Consider the following 21,310-nt stretch of genomic DNA (forward strand, 5'->3'; position numbering starts at 1 on the left):
GTGAACATGTAATCAAATTGATGCATGCAAACCGAACTGACTAAATAGGTAGTAGTTCAAATGAAAACGATTTGAAAGGCATTTTATCAACACGCTCCATCCTTTCCATGACTACATAAACGATGCAGCTCTCTGTGTAACTTGGATCCAGGCCAGAGATGTTGACATTGGGGTGGGGGGGGTTGATCTAAAAAGGCAGCTCACTTACAGTATCCTCTCTGAGTGTTAAACTCCTCAGCTCTCCCTTCATCCTTATAGACCGATACCATTCACTGGCCAGGGATGAGACACTGCTGTGTAAACAATGGCATGATGTCAAAGCAGTCCCCAGGTGGAAGATTGTGGGCCGCAGCCAGCAGCAGGAAGGATGGGGGTAGAGATGATAGTTAAGAGTGTCTAGGAGGTGGTACAGGCAAGTCTGGGTTCCGCCAGTATGCTATGAAAGAGTCTGTTGCTCATTGGGTGGCTTTGGTTTTCTTGCTTTTGCTTTTCTTGTCTTTCTTCTTAAGGCCGTCCATATGTGCTCTCAGGAGGTTAGAGTATGCCTGACAAGTTGAAAAGAGAGAGAGCAGACGAGGAGTTTGTCAAGAGGAACGTGTTTAAATGATTTGCTAAATCATTTTTAGCATTACATAGATCTAGTCAAACAAGACAATGTGCATTCAGTGCTCCAGTGTGCATTTGTTACAAAAACCATACCACAATGTCAGTACCTACCATCTGGAACTTGATTACTTCTTTGGTGCTAACCTGGCGATAAAAGGAAAACTGATTAGCACTACTGTCTGCAAGGTATAGCAAATCATTTGGATTTATTTCATCAGCGAAGTTAGAGTTCAACATCATAGTACCCTCAAAGCTAATCACTAAGCTAAGGATCCTGGGACTAAACACCTCCCTCTGCAACTGGATCCTGGACTTCCTGACGGGCCGCACCCAGGTGGTGAGGGTAGGCAGCAACACATCTGCCACGCTGATCCTCAATACTAGAGGTCCCCAGGGGAGCGTGCTCAGTCCCCTCCTGTACCCCCTGTTCACCCAAGACTGCATGGCCAAGCACGACTCCAACACCATCCTTAAGTTTGCAGACGACACAGTGGCTGCCTGCCATACAGGACCTCTACACCAGGCAGTGTCAGAGGAAGGCCCTAAAAACTGTCAAAGACCCCAGCCACCCCAATCATAGACTGTTCCCTCTACTACCGCATGGCAGGCGGTACCGGAGTGCCAAGTCTAGGACAAAAAGGCTTCAACAGTTTTTACCCCCAAGCCATAAGACTCCTGAACAGGTAATCAAATGGCTACCTGGACTATTTGCATTGTGTGCCCCCCCCCAACACCTCTTTTTATACTGCTGCTACGCTCTGTTTATCATATATGCATAGTCACTTTAACTATACATTCATGTACATACTACCTAAAATTGGGCCGACCAACCAGTGCTCCCGCACATTGGCTAACCGGGCTATCTGCATGTCCCACCCACCAACCCCTATTTTACGCTACTGCTACTCTCTATTCATCATATGTGCATAGTCACTTTAACCATATCTACATGTACATACTACCTCAATCAGCCTGACTAACCGGTGTCTGTATGTAGCCTTGCTGTTTTTATAGCCATTGCTACTGTATATAGCCTGTCTTTTTACTGTTGTTTTATTTCTTTACCTACCTATTGTTCACCTAATACCTTTTTTGCACTATTGGTTAGAGCCTGTAAGTCTACAACTGTCTACAACAGTTGTATTTGGCGCACGTGACAAATAAACTTTGATTTGATGTCAGAACACCCAAGAGCAATGGACAACATCTGATTACTAAGTAGACGGAATAGATTCCGACCCTACGCTTGCTTACAGCTGCACTGGGGTTGGATAGGCTTGCTGTTTACATTAAGTCACCGCAGATCCGGCTCAGAAATTGCACCTCAATCCAGGGATGTGAAATTGCGTTGGCTCAGAAATTGTACGTTTTGAAGTAAAGTGCTAGTTTAATTAAACTGCTGTTTTCATCCTCATGCTAGCTAGCAGTAGCCACAGCAACCATTATGGAGTGGCACGTTGCATTGAACAACAAAAGAGCTGATTGGCTGACGCTGTCATTACAAAATGGCTGTGGCTTATGCAACCGAGCATGAGGACGAAAAGGGCAGGTTCCTGAAAAACAAGCAATCTCGCACCGGTTCCAGTGTCTTAATCGAAACAGGAAGTCTGTCCAACCCCAGTGCAGCTGTACGCAAGCGTGGAGTCTGAATCTAGTCTGGCTAAATACTAAGTAGAGATGTATGGACTAATTGCCTGACTAGGTAAGAAAAATATTTGATTCTAAAAATCAACCAAACCATCATAAATCACTTCTTTGCCACATGATGTTTTAGACTGACCACTGTGCTGATTTTCTTCTTGCCGTCTGACGCTCTGAGTAGACACTTGTTGTCTGCTGGTTCATAACTCTCTGGGTGGCCTTTTCTGGGGACTGGTTTGGTTCTCCCGTCATCTGTAAAGTTCATGACGACAAACTACAGGTCAACAGGATTACTCACTGTAGTTGGACTGATCAGACAGCCTTAGATTCAATAACCCTGAAGCAACTACCAGCAGATAGTCACAAAAAAATTGAGAAAAAATAAATAAAAAAATCACAGAAAAATAAATATTACACAATTAAAACATTTGCGCTGAGAAAAGCACCGGGGATGGACAGCTTTCCCATAGAATTGTATTTTATATTTTGGGACAAGGTAGCGCCTCTATTTACGGAAATAACAACTCATGTCACTCAATTCAGTACTTCCTAGGTCCATGTATCAAACAGTTATTTCAGTGATATTAAAACCAGTCAATTCTGGAGTTCAACAGATTAGACCCATACATTTGATAAAAATGCAACAATAAAATGATTAAACTCAAGGGCAACAGAATAGCAGAAGTATTCCCAGATTTGATACATATTAATCAAACAGTGTTTATTAAACATAGACACTTAAATACAAGAACATTTCTCAGCATAATACAATACGCAAAAAGACAAGATGTAGATTTCTCAATGGCTGTTGATGCAAAAAATACTTTTGGCCGTCCTTGGAAGCATTCAACTTCCCAGCTGAAATAATACATTAAATTAAAATATATAAATATCCAAAAGCAAAAATACAGTACATACCCCATAATGACAAAGCGAATACAGGTTTAGAATTTTGAGTCAAGGACTGAGCCAAGGACTACATGCTTTCTGCTAAGTTTTGAGGGGTGTTAATTCACCTGTTTCCATATATGTTTCATTTTAAAACATTTATCTTACAAAGGAGTTGTTTAACTGCTTAACTATTTATCTCTACTTGGAATTGTATTTGGGATTTTTTTACTCATTTTTTCCTAATCTTTACAGGAAAATGCCACAGGCACTATCTGATGTGTGGAGCCATTTCAATGTAGAAGGAATAGCTGTGTACATTTGCAAATACTGTGCCAAATCATATGTGACAAATGCAACAAAGATGCAGAATCATCTGGCCAAGTACATCAAGTTCCCTCGGCGCTCACAACAAGCAACCTCTGACAAAAGTCCATCTACTTCTATTCGAGGTGAAAAGGATGAATCAGACACCTTACGATAGCAACAGCTCATGGTCCTCCTGGAATCAGAAGGTTTTTTTGACTCAATGGAGGAACATTGTCAGAGAAATGCTGATGAATGTTTTGCTTGAGCTGTGTATGCAATTGGTTCACCTCTGATGCTCACAGGCAATGTGTATTGGAAGAGATTTCTGAATGTTCTTCGCCCAACATACACCCCTCCAACCAAACATGCTTTATCTACTAATTTGCTGGATGCAGAGTTAAAGTGAAAGTCAAGCAAATCATAGAAAAAGCAGACTGTATTGCAATCATCTCTGATGGGTGGTCGAATGTTCGTGGGCAAGGAATAATTAACTACATCTCCACCCCTCAACCAGTAATCTACAAGAGCACAGACAAGGGACAACAGACACACCGGTCACTAAATTGCAGATGTGCTGAAGGCAGTCAACGACCTTTGACCACAGCATGTATTTGCAAGTGGAGTCCCTCACGTCACACCGATTGGCTGTGCTGCTCATGCATTGAATCTGCTCTTCAAGGACATCATGGCACTGAAAACAATGGATACGCTCTACACGAGAGCCAAGAAAATGGTTAGGTATGTGAAGGGTCATCAAGATATAGCAGCAATCTACCTCACCAAGCAAAGTGAGAAGAATAAGAGCACCACATTGAAGCTGCCCAGCAACATGTCTTCATGTTTGACAGTCTCCTGGAGGGGAAAGAGTCTCTCCAAGAAATGGCGATATCACAGTCTGCCGATATGGACTTCCCCATCAAGAGGATCCTCCTGGATTATGTATTTTGGAAGAGAGTGGTAAGCAGCCTGAAATCTATAGCAGTAGCCATTGCACAGATTGAGGGAGACAATACTATCCTGTCTGATGTTCAGACTCAGCTTGCAGATGTAAGAGAATAAATCCTTACTGCCCTGCCCACTTCACGGTTGCTCCAAGCAGAAGAAACTGCAGTTCTGAAATACAAAAAAAAACATGAAGACTTCTGCCTGAAGCCCATACACGCCGCAGCGTACATATGCTGGCAAGAGCATCCTGTCTGGTGCAGAGATCAACAAGGTCTATGGTGTCAACACTACCGTGTCTCGCCACCTTGGCCTGGATGAGGGCAAGGTTCTTGGCAGTCTGGCGAAGTACACTTCCAAGCAAAGGCTTTGGGATGGAGATGCAATATGGCAGTCGTGCCAACATATCTCATCAGCCACCTGGTGCAAGGGACTTTGTGGATCTGAGGCTCTTTCCCCTGTAGCCTCCATCATCCTTCAAATCCCACCAACATCAGCCGCCTCAGAGCACAACTGGCCCTTGTTTGGGAACACACACACACACACACACACACCAAAGCACACAACAGGCTGACCAATACAAGGGTGGAAAAATTGGTGGCCATCTGGGCAAATTTGAGGCTTTTTGGGCCTGACAACAAGCCATCCATAACAAGGTTGGAAAGTGACAGTGAAGATAAGGCCTCAGTCTGATGTTCCATATGTGGACATTGAGGAGGTCCAGGATGAAGACATGGAAGCATGAGAGAAAGACAACCAAAGCTTTAGTTTCTAGACTATCATTTTACAGATATTGAAAATGTTCTGGGGAGATGCGATGGATCATTGGGGATCATTCAATATTCCGTTTCCTTTGTTGTTCAGTGAAATCATCCCATGTGAAGAGTAAACTCATTTAATTAAAGTTCATTCAAAATGTTTATTTTATTTTAATTGGAAGGATTTAATAATTTGCAATTATGTCTATTTATGATAAGGGAATAGGTTTTTGTTTCTGTCTCCATATGATATGGTAAATATATAAAATGCAAAAAACACCTACATTTAAATGGTATTAATATTAATTTGCATATATTTCTGTTAATTCCATCGGAAAGTTTCCACCACTGAATATTCCCCAAAATGTGCAACCTTATAACCAACAAGACCCGAGGCTGTAATCGCTGCTAAAGGTGCTTCAACAAAGTACTGAGTAAAGGGTCTGAATAATTATGTAAATGTAATATTTCAGTTTGTTTAATACATTTGCAAAAATTTCTAAAAACCTGTTTTGCTTTGTCATTATGAGGTATTGTGTGAATATTGAGGAAAAAAATGTAATTTATACAATAAGGCTGTAATGTAACAAAATGTGGAAAAAGTTAAGGGTTCTGAATACTTTCCGAATGCACTGTACCCGACTAATATTGAAAAAGAATGCCCCCTTAATAAAAAAATATTTATAGAATCTCAGGATATGAAATTAATGTGGAAAAACATGTAATGGCAATAGGAAAAAAATAACTAACGATCTACAGCAGAAGTCTCCAACCGTTTTCTAGCATGAGAGCTACTTTAAAAAAAATTAAACGTCATAAGCTACTTTTTTCCCCCTAGCTTTCAAATAGGCACATTCTTCTCTTCTCCTCTCTCATGCAACTCTTCCCCAGGTCCTTAGTGTAAAAGAGAAAGTAGAGCACTATGTTCTGTCAATATACCTGGTAAAATAATGGTTACTAAACTACTAAGGGGGCCCTATTAAATGTTATTTTCTCCCAAAAATATGCTTTATATTTTCCCAAATTAACTTACGCTTTCCTGGTTTTAGATTTTTGGGGTTTTCACTCTTAAAATGAGAATTATTCATAGAGAAACAACAAAATTGGATGTTCTGAGTTAATGTCAATGAATAAATCACATTTAGATTTGAGATAAATTTAGATTAGAGTGTAAACCCCATTTAATCGCGCATCTGGCCCTTTAATTGCACATCTAGCGAGTGAGGAATGTGTGGTCTAAATTGCCGGTCTAGCAATGTTTCTGTGCTGCTGCTGCTCATTTCATGGCAAAGTGAACAAATAGCAAAGAATAGATACAAATTATATACTTACTCATGATATACTTCTGCCAGGTAAGCCTACTTTGCAGTTAACATTTAATTTAAATGTTTTTGGGGAAAGTACTTCTGCCAACCCACAAGATGGTTATCACATCCACTGGCTACCCACAGAGTGATAAACAAAAGCGCACATCACACAGACAGAGGGGCAATATTGTTGGAAATGAATAGGCAGATAGTGTGTTAGGTTTGGGTTTTTAAGCCAAGTGGCTATCCAGGGATGGTATAATCTAAATGTTGCGTTTCTTAAGATAGTAGCTGGGAGCTTGTAGTGTCTGATACTTGTGAGATGTGTTTATGACAGTTTGCTGTGGAGCACGTGAAAATTGCATGCACTTTCAGAAATCCCGCTATGCCCTCAGACTAACCATCAAACAAGCAAAGCGTCAATACAGGATTAAGATTGAATCCTACTACACCTGCTCTGACACTCGTCGGATGTGGCAGGGCTTGAAAACTATTACGGACTACAAAGGGAAACCCAAACGCGAGCTTCCCAGTGGCACGAGCCTACCACACGAGCTAAATGCCTTTTATGCTCGCTTTGAGGCAAGCAACACTGAAGCATGCATGAGAGCACCAGCTGTTCTGGCTGACTGTGTGATAACGCTCTCGGTAGCTGATGTGAACAAAACCTTTAAACAGGTCAACAGTCACAAAGCCGCTGGGCCAGACGGATTACCAGGACGTGTACTTAAAGCTTGCGCGGACCAACTGGCAAGAGTCTTCACTGACATTTTCAACCTCTGAGTCTGTAATACCTACATGTTTCAAATAGACTACCATAGTCCCTGTGACCAAGGAAGCGAAGGTGACCTGCCTAAATGATTACCACCCCGTGGCACTCATGTCGGTAGCCATGACGTGCATTGAAAGGCTGGTCATGACTCACATCAACAGCATCCTCCCGGACACCCTAGACCCATTCCAATTCGCATACCACCCCAACAGATGACGCAATCTCAATTGCACTCCACAACGCCCTTTCTCACCTGGACAAAAGGAACACGTGAGAATGCTGTTAATCGACTACAGCTCAGCATTCAACACCATATTGCCCACGAAGCTGCTTGTTTGTTACCTATACATAGTCACTTCACCCCCACCTACATGTACAGATTACCTCAACTAGCCTGTACCCCTGCACGCTGACTGGTACCAGAGCCTTGTTATTCTTATTGTGTTACTTTTTACTTGGTAAATACCAAGTTGGTAAATACTTTCTTCTTCTAGAACTGCACTGTTGGTTAAGGCTTTGTAAGTAAGCATTTCACGGTAAAGTCTACACTTGTTGTATTTGGCACATGTGGCAAATAAAGTTTGATTTGATTTAAAGAGGAACACAAAGGATGGAGCTAAGAATATTAACACCTTAGTTAAGAACACTATTACATGGAAGAAAATGAAACAGATTGTACAAAGAACCAATATTACTGCCTAAAAACACACCACTATGGAACAATCCTTGGGTAGCTTTTCAGAGTCCACTGATAAATTGACTCACATGGAAAACTAAAGGCATAGAAACCGTAAATGACGTGGTAAAAGTAAATAAATATTTCCCTGCCAGAATTAAAAAGCAATTTTGGACTGACCAATGTAGACATGATCAAATATACTGTATGCAACTTAAGTTTTATTTCACATAAGCTTTCAGGTCAAATAAAAATAACTGATATTGGAACAAGATGTAGGGAGTGTTTGTTATATTCAAACTAAATTACCGTTAACAAAAATGTGCCTAACCCAGTATAAATTAATGTATAGAATTTATTATACAAGAGACAAAATTCAAATTATGGCAAAGTCATGTCGTAAGTGTAAAACTAGCAATGACTCAATAATGATTGCATTCTGGGAGTGTTATAAAGTCCAAAAGTTATGAGCAGAATTCAAAAGCTGACTGTAGGAAGTTTTACAATGTAAATGTATGTTTAATCTGTCTTATCGGCATTTTTCAAGACATGGCATATGGGAGTGTGGAGGATAAACAATATTGTCCAAACCATTGGGTGTCACTTATATCAAAGAAGCTATTACTTAAATACTGGAAGTATAAATGATACTCCAATGTTGAGAGAATGGAAGAATCAAATGCTTTATTATTTAAATATTGAAAAAAGTCTGGCAACAAACAGAAACAACATAACACAATATAAAAAGTAATATGCGGTAGTCTTAAAAGTATTAGAAACAACATTGGGTGTGGATACTTTGGGGACATTTGGGTCTGAACATATGTGATGTTATACATCTAGGTGGAAAGGTATTACGGCTGTCCCAAACTAAAAAAAATATTGTGTGACCGAAAGCCGACAAATTGATTGGTAGAAATGTTTTACAATGTATTTTTCCATATATAGACACACCCTATGTGTTTTAATGAAATCAAATATACACTTGTCTGATGAAATACACCACAAATGACTCAAGAGGGAGCCAGAGATCAAGATAACCAGAAGCTAAAAACCTTAACCTAACCCCGACTATTCTCCTTCAGGTCCTACTGGCTTTCACAACAGTTACTATCCTGAAGATGGCGTTAATAGGCTACACGAGGAGTTGGTAACCTTTCTCATGTGGAATGCCAATTTATCTTACAATTCCTACCGATCTGCGTGCCAGTTATGGTTTTCTTATGCACAATTTCGTGGAACAGTTTCATTTAAATTTATAATAACGTCTTCATATCTAAAAATCATTGTCATGTGGTTAATCAAAATTCTATCCAAATGTAAATAAAAATTATACAAACCCAAAAAGTAACTTCTATTGCCAACTATGTAAAAAATAGCCTACACAAAGCAACAAATAAAAATATTGCAGCCTGCAGGTAGAAAATATCCTAAATATTGGCTACACATGGCCTTTCTGCAACGAACTTGAAACATTGTATCAACTATCAACTTGGCTCCAGCCAGAAGTTCAAGCTAGCAAACTTGCAACTATAAAATATTCTGGGCCCTCAGAGTTTCCCGTGCCAGTGAGCCCTGGAAAGATTTTTCAACTATTGTCATTCTCAATGCATGTAAAAACAGACTTTGTTTGCTTGTTGTTTGAGGTTAAGAAAACATTACTTTGAGAAGCTCCACAGCTCATTAGTGGTGGTGTGTTAAGCCAATCAGAAATCCTATCAGATCCCCAAATGGGCACATTTATATGCCTACATTTGCATGCCGGCCAGGTAGCCTACCTCTATGCGTAATCAGTGCGAGTCCTTACTCAACATTCACAGTAGAGCTCCAAACAAAGACAAACACTAAAATTGACATAACTTGTAAACGTAATGAACCAAAACTTGTTTGCACAAGTGTAGCATGGGTTGTGCGCTCTTCAAACAACGTGTCCACTCTGACAATGATCATGGTAAAAGACTGGAATAATAACATATTGAATGTATTAACAAATTACCATAACCAAACAAAAACTGTAGATTACAAATTAACGGTAAATATAAACTATGACTGATGATATATGCAATGTGGAATTGATATACTAACAATCAAGGCAAACAATTCACACAATTAAGTTATGAAATAATGAACGTGCACAAATTGGCAGTAGAGTAATTTCTGGAGTGAGACGTGCATTTTAGCCTCACAGACCTTCTTGGACTGTGCCATCCACCCGGCCTCCGCAATGGATTAAGATTAGTCTCAGCCTCCCCAATGGATTTGTTCACTGAGATGGGCGCGAATCAGACAGGCGTCTTGTGCCATAAAAATATATATTTGCTACTGCAAGACTAAAAAAAATCCCCGTCGACCAACAGCCAAACAATAGACCCGTCGACTAATTGGGGTCAGCCCTAAAAGGTATGCATGTTAAATATGCACTATGCAGAATCGCTACGCAATTTCATGGTTGCTAAAATTCTAATAGTTTGCGTGACAAAACAAGCAAGTATAGTGCAGAGTATCATTTTACTGTCTAAACCACTCTGAAATATATTTTCCATAACCAAAAACATTGTATTTTCAGCTGTTTAAAGCTGGTGTACAAAACTGAAAGTAAGAGGCAACATTTTTACTTAACAGGAAGCATAGAAATAGCACACATAACATATCTACCGTTTCTAAGAGACTTGCGTTCAATGAGAATGATAGTTCTATAACTCACATTTATATGGTGGAGTCGCCCAAAAAGTAACATATTGCTGCTTTAAGTTTATTGTTTTTGTCTATGCATGTTTGCTTGTAAAAAAAGCTGCAAAAAGTTAAATAAAATGTATAAATAAATATCACTGTAAATGTAAACCTCTGAGGTTGAGCTCAAAAGAGGATATAGGCCTAATATGAACATTTCCTGGAAGAACTGAAGGATAAACTCGGCCACCAAATAACGTTAAGTCACAGCTGACAAGATCTGAGCACTTACATTTCTTTAACGTGATGGCAACACTGCCTGTGGTCCTGCATTTCTGGAACAGCCGTGTCAGCTCCGTCAAAAACTAGAGGAAAATAATCAGATGTAATTTAGGTTCGTTAACAGTGAAATCAACTGTGGTGGTAGCTTGTAACGTTATGTTAATACTAGCCAGCTGGCTAATGAGCTAACGTTAGCTACCTAACTCGCCGACATATATCCATGTGTGTGTAACGTTAGATATATTTTTTCGAACTCACTCTCTGACCTAGCTATCTTGCTAGCTACTTCTAACTAAAAACTTGTCCAGTATTTCTTATTCTATAAAGCTGACCACAGAAGCAATCCAAATTAATAGTTAGCAAATGCTAGCTATGGCGACAGACGTGGTTTATTTTCCACTTATGCCAATGCAGAATACTTATCAAACTAAACCAGTCTTCTAATAGTGACAGTATCTAACTAAGATGTACTACATTAGTCGATGGGGCATTCTGTCATACCGAGTCGTTTTCAAGTAGTACCATGATTCCCACTGCAATTCTGTAACTTCAGCTAGCTGGCTAGCCCGTCAGAAGCACACGTACTACAACATGAAATTCTGCTCCGTGACCTTTCAACTTACAAAGTACACGCTGAATAATTTACGTTACCGCCATCTAGTGTAGAGGAAAAAAACACAAACCCTTGAATAAACTAGACAGTGCTCAGTCTTTTTCTGCCTTTATTTCAAATTAATGAACTTGTATAATACAATTTCGTTGCAAAAATAATTAGCAATAAAGCACATCACGAAACTGCATTTATCAGCTTGTGAAAGGTAACACAGTGAAGTATGAAACATTCCAAAAGTAAATTTTCAGTAGGATAAAAAGGTAACAAGTGGCCTAACAAACGATGATGCAAATCATGTGTTCAGTTGCAACGTCCCTTATAGAAACAACCCAAGGCTAGGAAAAGCAGCCAAACAGGCTTACTGTTATTTCCCTAAGCCATACTTAAAGTAAACATTGTTATAGCTAAGTGTATGGATGGTAGTCAAAGCACCTATCCTTTTGAGAGTGCACAATCAGGGTGATGGCCCAAGTCAGCAAAACATACAGTAAACTGAGAGTGCCAGTCCCTGTCAAACACTGCTCTGAGCTGCCCCTGCAGAGCCTGGGTCCCCCAGGGCCAGTTTGGTGTGTGTTGGGAAACCACCAGCCCCACTCCAGCTGTGGTGTTGAAGTAGTCAGCAGACCAGTTAGACGTCCCTGAGGGGCAGAAGGATTTGGAATTCAGGCTGTTCATTACATGTAATGTCTTCATATACAACTGTGTCTGTTCACAATAAAGTAGCATCATATTAAACTATTTTCTGAAAAATCTACTGTAGGCCTTGTTGTTAGACATGTCTAACACTTACCAATATATGCCACTCTATCAGTCACCATGTATTTATTATGGTTTACTCTGGAGTAGGGAATCTCTGACTGGTTCCCTACTGGCACAATGGACAGTTTCTGAAAAAGAAGACAATCTGGCATTACAGTACAGAAAGGAAGACAACCACATGGTTGAATAATAATACCAGTAGGCTATATGTGTCTTCCTACCACTTGAATGCTGATGTTATGGGCAGGGTAATTCAGGGAGGCTAGAGACTGAAGGAAAGGTAGCATGGCTGGATCAGAATCACGTCCACAGCTGACCAGCAGACGGACCTTAACATTCCGCTCAAAAGCAGCTCTCTTTAATGCATCATCAATGGCCGGCCAGTACCTAAAGGATGAATTAGAGGTTGATTAAATTCATCTAACAATAAAACAAGAAGGCAGAGTTGTAACTAAAACTCAAGGGCGTATTGAAAAATGCTATGAGCCTGGTAGGACAGTAGGTTCACCTTTGAGGGTGTATGAAGCGTGTGGTGGGAAAATACTCCATGACTGCCACATCAATGAAGTGCTGCGCCCCTGATATCACTGAGAGGATGGCATTCAGGTCCTGAGTCCGAGATGTTGGGCAGAAAGAGGGAGGAGAACCCTGGGAGAGAGAGGGCAGACATGCCATGGGAAGAAAGAGGTCTGTGAGGAGTAGAACCATTCAACCTGTTATGTGTTGGACAATGGGCACGCTCTTTAATTCTTTCAGGTTTTATTCAGATGCTATTGGTTTTATCATCTGGGCCCTCTGAAAGCACAGAATGGGGAAGTGAAACAGAAGGGACTCACTGTAATGTAGATTTTGCTTGAAACATTATCAGCCTTCAGCAGCAAGGGATGCTCTTTGTTGATGGCAGTGTCATATTTGGAGGGCCAAGGGTCTGGGATGGAGCTGTTGAAATGACCCATCACCCAGTAGGACTCAAATATCTTTTGGAGGTCTTCAGCCAGACTGGAGCAGTTGTAGATCACCACTCCCAGTTCCTTAACCTAAGATGATAGTGCATTGTTACCGGTCATGACACATGTAGGACCAAAGCGAGTGGAGTATTCTATTATATCATCACTAGACCTTTACCTGTGTAAGAGCCCTCCAATCCATGTTGGCACTTCCAAGGAATATGTGTCTCCTATCAACAATCCAGAACTTGCTGTGGAGTACACCCCCAGTCAAACGCCCAAAGTGCACCTTTCTTACTTGGACTCCTACAGAAAACCAATTAAATTACATTTAAAGATTAAAATACAGTAGGATAATTTACAAGGTACACTGGCTTCATAAACAAGTGCATCAATGATGTTGTCGCCACAGTGACCGTACGTACAAACCTCAACCAGAAGCCATGGATTACAGGCAACATCCGCGCTGAGCTAAAAGGCTAGAGCTGCCGCTTTCAAGGAGTGGGACTATAACCTGGAAGCTTATAAGAATCCCGCTATGCCCTCCATCAAACTTGCAAAGCGTCAATACAGGACTAAGATTTAATTATACTACACCGGCTCCGACGCTGGTCGGATGTGGCAGGGCTTGCAAACCATTACATACTACAAAGGGAAGCACAGCCGAGAGCTGCCCAATGACACGAGCCTACCAGACAAGCTAAACGACTTCTATGCACGCTTCGAGGCAAATAACATTGAAACATGCATGAGAGCACCAGCTGTTCCGGATGACTGTGATCACGCTCTCCGCAGCCGATGTGAGTAAGACCTTTAAACAGGTCAACATTCACAAGGCCGCAGGGCCAGACTGGTTATCAGGACGTGTACTGCGAGCATGCGCTGACCAATTGGCAAGTGCCTTCACTGACATTTTCAACCTCTCCCTGCCCGAAATCTGTAATACCAAAATGTTTTCAGCTGACCACCATAGTCTCTGTGCCCAAGAACACTAAGGTAACCTGCCAAAATGACTACCGATCCGTAGCGCTCACGTTTGTAGCCATGAAGTGCTTTGAAAGGCTGGTCATGGCTCACATCAACACCCTTATCCCAGAAACCCTAGACCCACTCCAATTTGCACACCGCCCTAACAGATCCACAGATGATGCAATCTCTATTGCACTCCACACTGCCCTTTCCCATCTGGGCAAAAGGAACACCTATGTGAGAATGTTATTCATTAACTACAGCTCAGCGATCAACACTATAGTGCCCTCAAAGCTCATCAATAAGCTAAGGATCCTGGGACTAAACACCTCCCTCTGAAACTGGATCCTGGACTTACTGACGGGCCGCCCCCAGGTGGTAAGGGTAGGTAACACCACATCCGCCACACTGATCCTCAACGCAAGGGCCCCTCAGGGGTGCGTGCTCAGTCCCTTCCTGTACTCCCTATTCACTCATGACTGCACGGCCAGGCACGACTCCAACACCATTAAGTTTTCTGATGACACAACAGTGGTAGGCCTGATCACCGACAACGACGAGACAGCCTATAGAGAGGAGGTCAGAGACCTGGCCGTGTGGGGCCAAGACAACAATCTCTCCCTCAAAGTGATAAAGGTTAAATAAAATGGAAAAAAGACAAAAGGAGATGATTGTGCACTACAGGAAAAGGAGGCCCGAACACGCCCCCATTCTCATCGACTGGGCTGTAGTGGAGCAGGTTGAGAGCTTCAAGTTCCTTGGTGTCCACATCGCCAACAAACTAACATGGCCCAAGCACATCAAGAGAGTCGTGAAGAGAACACGACACAACCTATTCCCCCTCAGGAGACTGAAAAGATTTGGCATGGGTCCTCAGATCCTCCAAAGGTTCTACAGTTGCACCATCAAATGCATCTTGACTGGTTGCATAACTGCCTGGTATGGCAACTGCTCGGCCTCCGACCGCAAATATTACAGAGGGTAGTGTGTACGGCCCAGTACATCACCGGGTCCAAGCTTCCTGCCATCCAGGCCCTCTATACCAGGCGGTGTAAGAGGAAGGCCCTAAAAATTGTCAAAGACTCCAGCCACCCTAGTCATAGACTGTTCTCTCTCTACCACACAGCAAGCAGTACCCGGAGCACCAAGAGGCTTCTAAACAGCTTCTACCCCCAAGCCATAAGACTCCTGAACATCTAATCAAATAGCTACCCAGACTATTTGCATTGCCCCCCCCCCCCCCCCTTTTCACTGCTGCTACTCTCTGTTTATTATCTATGCATAGTCACTTTAACTCTACCTGCATGGACATATTACCTCAATTACCTCGATTAACCGGTGCCTGCGCACATTGACTCTGTACCGCTACCCCATGTATATAGTCTCGCTATTGTTATTTTACTGCTGCTCTTTAATTACTTGTTACTTTTATCTTATTCTTTTTAATATTTTTTAAACTGCATTGTTGGTTAGGGGCTTGTAAGTAAGCATTTCACTGTGAGGTCTACACCAGTTGTATTTGACACGGGACTAATAAAATTTGATTTGTTTCCCAACCATTGTCCTCCAGTTCCCCCAACAGTACACATTTTCATTGTAGCCCTGGACAAATGCATCTCACTCAACTCATTGAGGGCTTGATGATTTGGGGCGGCAGGTAGCCTAGTGGTTAGAGAATTGGGCCAGTAACCGAAAGGTAGCAGGATCGAATCACCAAGCTGACAAGGTAAAAATCTGTCATTCTGCCCCTGAACAATGCAGTTAACCCACTGTTCCCTGGTAGGCCGCCATTGTAAATAAGAATTTGTTCCTAACTGACTTGCCTAATTAAATAAGGTAAAAATACGTTTTTTTTTGTCTGCATGTTGAATCAGGTGTGTGTGTCCAAGGTTACAATAAAAATGTCTACTATAGGGGCTACTGGAGGACCAGGGTTGGTTTAAGGGATGTTTTCAGACCTTTCTGTCTCAGAACTTGTAGATCTGTGGAGTTTGTCAGCATAGAGGGAATACTCGTCACAACCCTCACTGATACGTTTCTGGAAGGCAAAGCTCCAAGCTGCTCCAGTATGTCCTTTCCCTGTTGATGACATTAGATAAAGTGCAGGCAAATTTACAGGGATGAATTTGCCTGCACTGGCTTTTTTTTAATAACTCACAGGTAAGTCAGTGGAAGAGTTCATATTGATGTCATCACCGGTAAGAGTCCAGTAGAAGGAAGCCACATCGACTTGGTTAGTTGCCATGGACAGGAGATCTCTCCAGGCCTTGTCCACTGGGGTCCCAAAGGTTGCATTGTCGTCATATTTCATATACAGGGGAATGCTCTCTACAAGGATAATTCTGAGGAATTCACAACAGGACCTCTTAATTACTAGTCTTTGGGGATGATTACAAACGGGAAACAAAGCATCCAATTCCCTTGAAAAAAATGGCACTGTTTTACATTGTCAATTGTGTTAAAGCAAAAACGTATACTGTGTACATTAAGCTCACCGGCTTTGCTCATCAGAAATGTTATTTTGATCTGTTCTTGTTTCTTGGAAGAGCTTGTCATTTTGGAAATGCTCTTCTTCTGTGCACTTGTCCAATATAGAAAAGGAGAGCAGTGCACCCAAAGCAGTCAAACATCCCACAACCACAGCTATAGACACAAGCCGTTTTGAGCCCTGAGAGCACGGACACACAACCAAGTGTGATGTTTATGAAAAATGAGGACAGAAAAAAATGGATTTCAACATAAATATGAACAATAGTTAGAACAGACTTCAGTTGTAATCAACAGATAAGATTCTACTGAAAAGTTTGACAAATGCTTGACAAGCAACTCTTACCCTTCGGTTGGGAACATAGCTATCATGTAAAGTCTTGTAAGGAGAGGACATCTCTGGCACTAATGTTCCTGGCATCCTGTTGAAATTCAGACCTAAAATGTAATTGATCATCAATATAATTTTAAACATACATTTAAACAGCATTTAACATACAAAAACAACTTACAGAATAAAGCAGGTGTCTACTACAAGGGATTTGTTTCTTCCTCTGATCCACAGAAACTGATATGAAACTAAGAAGTATGACATTTACTGTACACAGTAACATACATGGTTCCTGTTTTTTCTTTCATTTCTCTTTCTGACAGATCAGGACATATAAATACAATGACTTGTAAAACATGTAAATGTGTTGAGTTCTACAATATTAGGCCTACATCAAACAAGTGACTTTGGAATAAATATTATGAAGATGACAGTACACCACATAATTGATTACAAATCAGTTTATTACAAAAAATGGAATCCCATTTTCTAAATTATGCACAAAATTATAACTTTTTCAATAGATTTAATTCTGGAAAACATCAATAAAAAATAAAGTGGAAACTTTTTTGTTTAGGGTGCAAGAGCCAAACAACCAAAAAACCAAACCATGGTGATGATATTGAAGGGATACGAACAGGTTTAACAAAATGGGACTCATGACTTACACCAAGGTATTTCTAATTTTGATGAAGAACTGCAATGAATAGCACAGAGCCATAGCAATCAAAAGCTCAAAGAGACAGATTTAACTGAGCTCATACAAGTGCTGTACTTTGTGGTATGAAACAATATATCCCAAAAGGCTTTGTGGCACTGAGGGAAATTGCGGTTACTACTTCATGGACAGCTACACAAACTGGTTAGAAAAGAGGAAAGCACTTGTGGTGGACTGCAGTCCTTTCATTTCATTGAACTTTCAGCCTCCTCTCATTCTGGACAGGAGAGCATTTATACAATCTTTAAAATAATTAACGCAACCCCATTAGTAAAAAAGGGGGCTTAAAGTGTAGCTTCTCAGCATATTAGGTTGAAGGTTCCCGATGGTATTACAATAGTGCAAAATACTAGATGAAGGTCATCTCCAGATCAAACATTTAGATATGTACATACATTATAAGACATGTTTATTTAATTTATAATTGCACAGAATTTCTGCTAATTGTCACTCCCAATTATAATTAGATTATAACAAAACAATGAACAGCATGTGCATCTTGCTTTTGACACTTCACTTAATAGGCCTAATAAACTGGCATCAACAACACAGGAGACCAGGTAGTGTGGTGTGCTTAATGAAGTAGTGTACAGCAATAAAACTGGAGGAAATATATCCAGAAAGCAAAACTGTCATAGAGCATTTGAGTCCGTAAAGTGTTCACTTTTACTATAAAAAAAATAAAAGGAGAGCTGCACACTCTAGGAGCTCTGATGCAATCATTTTAGAACCAATGTTTCGACAGCCAAGCATCGGGGTATAATGCCAAACACTGCGGGTCACTAGTTTATATAGTTTGAAAGGACACACACAAAAGCTTTTACTAGACGTTTCAACGGTAAACTTCAGCAAAATTGAAGCCACGGATCACAATTTAAACTGAGAAAGGGGAATCAAGAAGGGAACAGAAAGTAGACAGCGCTGCGATATCGCTGACCACACTATGGACAGCTATGCAATCAACTGACAGGTTGACAATCAAACCTATCGGCAATACTAACAAACATTTTCCAAATGGCGCTTGCTGGTAGAAGTCCTGAATGAGTCCTGTGTTTTATTCGGTGTTAAAGCTTAAAATCTCTGGGCTGAGCTATGCAACGACTCACTCCAGACAGTAGGCTGTTGTCAGGTGGTTAAACCTAGATGTTCTACCGCACCACTAAGCCCCACTGCCCTGCCCACCCAACCATACAGTACATTCTACACAGATGTTCAGTTCTGAGAACAAGGAAACTTCTAAAATCAGACATGAGGCAGACCTAATTGCTACTTTTGACTCTAAAGAATAAGGCACAAAACACATCTGATCATGACATGATTCTACTGGCAACGTGAGATACCTTGTGAAACAGTGACTCCTAGACCCATTCTTACATTTCATCTCTAAAATGATTCAGTCTCTTTTAAAAGACCAGAAAAATAACATTCTTCTCTTAGCTCAAAGCAAGTGTCCAAGTGCCAACTTATAAACTCTTTAATACTATATAAATCATTACAATTAAATACTTGATATACATTCTTCAAGTCTGGTCCATAGAGATAAAAAGTGGTCAATAGAAAAATAAAATACAGTGGGGAAGTCTTTGATAAACCCAGTCACTGGTTTATCAAGGGATCCTGGAGAACGCCTTTCTACTTATTCATACATTTCATCAATCAAAGTCAAAATTGTATTTAATTGCATTAGTAAGAGATACTTAATTAAATAAAACATACTCAAGCAGATTTTAAATATACTGTGCTTTAAGTTCATTGCAGCAACACTTTCCTAATTAATGGAAATCACCGAAACGTGTCAATAAAATGCATATAATCAAGTATGCTTTTGTGAAAGTGAGATCAACTGAGATAAGTATTCAGACTTTTTCCACATTGTTACGTTACAGCCTTATTCTAAAATGTACTAAATTATATTTTTTCTCCTCATCAATCTACACACAATAATTTTGTGCAAATGTATAAAAGAAATAAACAAAACACCTTATATACATAATTATTCAGAACCTTTGCTATGAGACTCGAAATTGAGCTCAGGTGCATCCTGTTTACATCCTTGAGATGTTTCTACAAATTGATTGGAGTCCACCTGTGGTCATTTCAATTGATTGGACATGACTTGGAAAGGTACACACCTGTCTATACAAGGTCCCACAGTTGACAGTGCATTTCTGAGCAAAAAAACAAGCCATAAGGTCGAAGAAATTGTCTGTAGAACTCAGAGACCCGATTGTATCGAGGCACAGATCTGGGTAAGGGTACTGAAACATTTCTGCAGTATTGAAAGTTCCCAAGAACACAGTGGCCTCCATAATTCTTAAATGGAAGAAGTTTGAGCAATCGGGGGAGAAGGGCCTTGTTCAGGGAGGTGACCAAGAACCCAATGATCACTCTGACAGAGCTCCAGAGTTCCTCTGTGGAGATGGGAGAACCTTCCAGAAGGACAACCATCTTTGCAGCACTCCACCAATCAGACCTTTATGGTAGTGGCCAGACAGAAGCCACTTCTCAGTAAAAGGCCCATGAAGTCTGCTTGGAGTTAGCGAAAAGGCACCTAAAGAATCTCAGGCCATGAGAAACAAGATTCTCTGATTTGATGAAACCAAGATTTAACTATTTGGCCTGAATGCAAAGCGTCACGTCTGGAGGAAGCCTGGCACCATCCCTACGGTAAATCATGGTGGTGGCAGCATCATGCTGTGGGGATGTTTTTCAGCAGCAGGGACTGTGAGACTAGTCCAGATTGAGGGAATGATGAACAATACAATTGTGCCAAGATTGTAGCGTCATACCCAAGACAACTCTAGGCTGTAATCGCTGCCAAAGGTGCTTCAACAATGTACTGAGTAAAGGGTCTGAATATTTATGTAAATATATTTCCGTTCTTCATTTTTAATACATTTGCAAACATTTCTAAAAACCTGTTTTTGCTTTGTTATTATGAGGTATTGTGTGTAGATTTATGAGGAGGAAAAACTATGTAATACATTTTAGAATAAGGCTGGAAGGTAGGAAAATGTGGAAAAAGTCAAGGGGTCTGAATACTTTACAAATGCACTGTATATGGCACAATAATGGCCTTGCCTTAAAGGGGTTTTCCCTCAGCTGAACTAACCAATTCATGGCTTTAGTATGTCTTCTACAATCTCCTTCTCACACCATGGCAGTTCAATACGCATTTCAGTTCTCTAGTAGTGTACACACAGTGCAGTAGTGTCATCGTGCAGTGGGGCCACAGTTGTCTCTAGCAGTACCCATTTCCCCCTCTCAAATCCACTCTCTCAACACCTGGGATTGTGGCGCAGCAGTGAAGAGGAGGCACTGTGTTCCAGAACCTCAGACCTCATAGCTCTCTGCCTCTGAGGCCATAGCTGATCTCCTGACACTCTCACTGGACCTGGAGCTGGAAGAGGAGACCCCACCCTCACCCCGCTGGGAACCTAATGATCTCCAGTCTCTCGAAGGGGCCCTGGATGGCCTTACACTGGCTGAGGAGGGGGAGATAGGAGTGGAAGTTTTGGCTGGCTCAAGGTTCCCACTGGGTTCAATGATGGTGTTGATGACTGGGAAGGGGACAGACAAATTTGGCACAAATCAACATCTGAAATGCTGAGGGAGAAAAGCAAATGACAAAAAAA

The 21,310-nt window shown here is 41.0% G+C and overlaps 3 protein-coding genes across 12 annotated transcripts in view; all 3 read right to left on the reverse strand.

The window, feature by feature from the left end:
* Positions 1 to 413: 413 nt before the first annotated feature.
* Positions 414 to 11,454, reverse strand: LOC139383926 (signal recognition particle 14 kDa protein-like). The gene is made up of 5 exons (XM_071128538.1): positions 11,353 to 11,454; positions 10,862 to 10,934; positions 2,387 to 2,499; positions 718 to 750; positions 414 to 545 (listed from the first exon to the last, which is right to left on the reverse strand). Exons 1-5 carry the CDS (start codon positions 11,374 to 11,376, stop codon positions 456 to 458), a joined length of 333 nt encoding a protein of 110 aa, XP_070984639.1. The 5' UTR covers positions 11,377 to 11,454; the 3' UTR covers positions 414 to 455.
* Positions 11,455 to 11,537: 83 nt separating this feature from the next.
* On the reverse strand, positions 11,538 to 17,235 carry LOC139383313 (5'-3' exonuclease PLD4-like). Of its 5 annotated transcripts, none has more exons than XM_071127796.1 (11): positions 17,139 to 17,235; positions 16,973 to 17,064; positions 16,635 to 16,807; positions 16,298 to 16,481; positions 16,098 to 16,218; positions 13,349 to 13,476; positions 13,060 to 13,260; positions 12,732 to 12,871; positions 12,445 to 12,610; positions 12,255 to 12,351; positions 11,538 to 12,102 (listed from the first exon to the last, which is right to left on the reverse strand). In XM_071127796.1, exons 2-11 carry the CDS (start codon positions 17,045 to 17,047, stop codon positions 11,897 to 11,899), a joined length of 1,491 nt encoding a protein of 496 aa, XP_070983897.1. In that variant the 5' UTR covers positions 17,048 to 17,064; positions 17,139 to 17,235; the 3' UTR covers positions 11,538 to 11,896. The 5 variants fall into 5 exon arrangements, with proteins under 5 accessions (XP_070983897.1, XP_070983896.1, XP_070983898.1 ...); XM_071127795.1 differs by having other exon boundaries at positions 11,542 to 12,102; positions 16,973 to 17,048; positions 17,139 to 17,201; XM_071127797.1 differs by having other exon boundaries at positions 11,556 to 12,102; positions 12,732 to 12,832; positions 16,973 to 17,048; positions 17,139 to 17,201.
* A 168-nt stretch (positions 17,236 to 17,403) lies between these two features.
* Positions 17,404 to 21,310, reverse strand: part of LOC139383299 (centrosomal protein of 170 kDa protein B-like) — a 43,513-nt gene continuing 39,606 nt past the window's right edge. For all 6 annotated transcript variants that reach the window (XM_071127765.1, XM_071127764.1, XM_071127763.1 and 3 more), the window contains one exon: positions 17,404 to 21,235. In XM_071127765.1, coding sequence (XP_070983866.1) covers positions 21,009 to 21,235 — 227 coding nt within the window. In that variant the 3' untranslated portion in view covers positions 17,404 to 21,008. The remainder of the gene's footprint in view (positions 21,236 to 21,310) is intronic.

The sequence above is a fragment of the Oncorhynchus clarkii genome, chromosome 25, assembly GCF_045791955.1.
Source record: "Oncorhynchus clarkii lewisi isolate Uvic-CL-2024 chromosome 25, UVic_Ocla_1.0, whole genome shotgun sequence".
Lineage (NCBI taxonomy): Eukaryota > Metazoa > Chordata > Actinopteri > Salmoniformes > Salmonidae > Oncorhynchus > Oncorhynchus clarkii.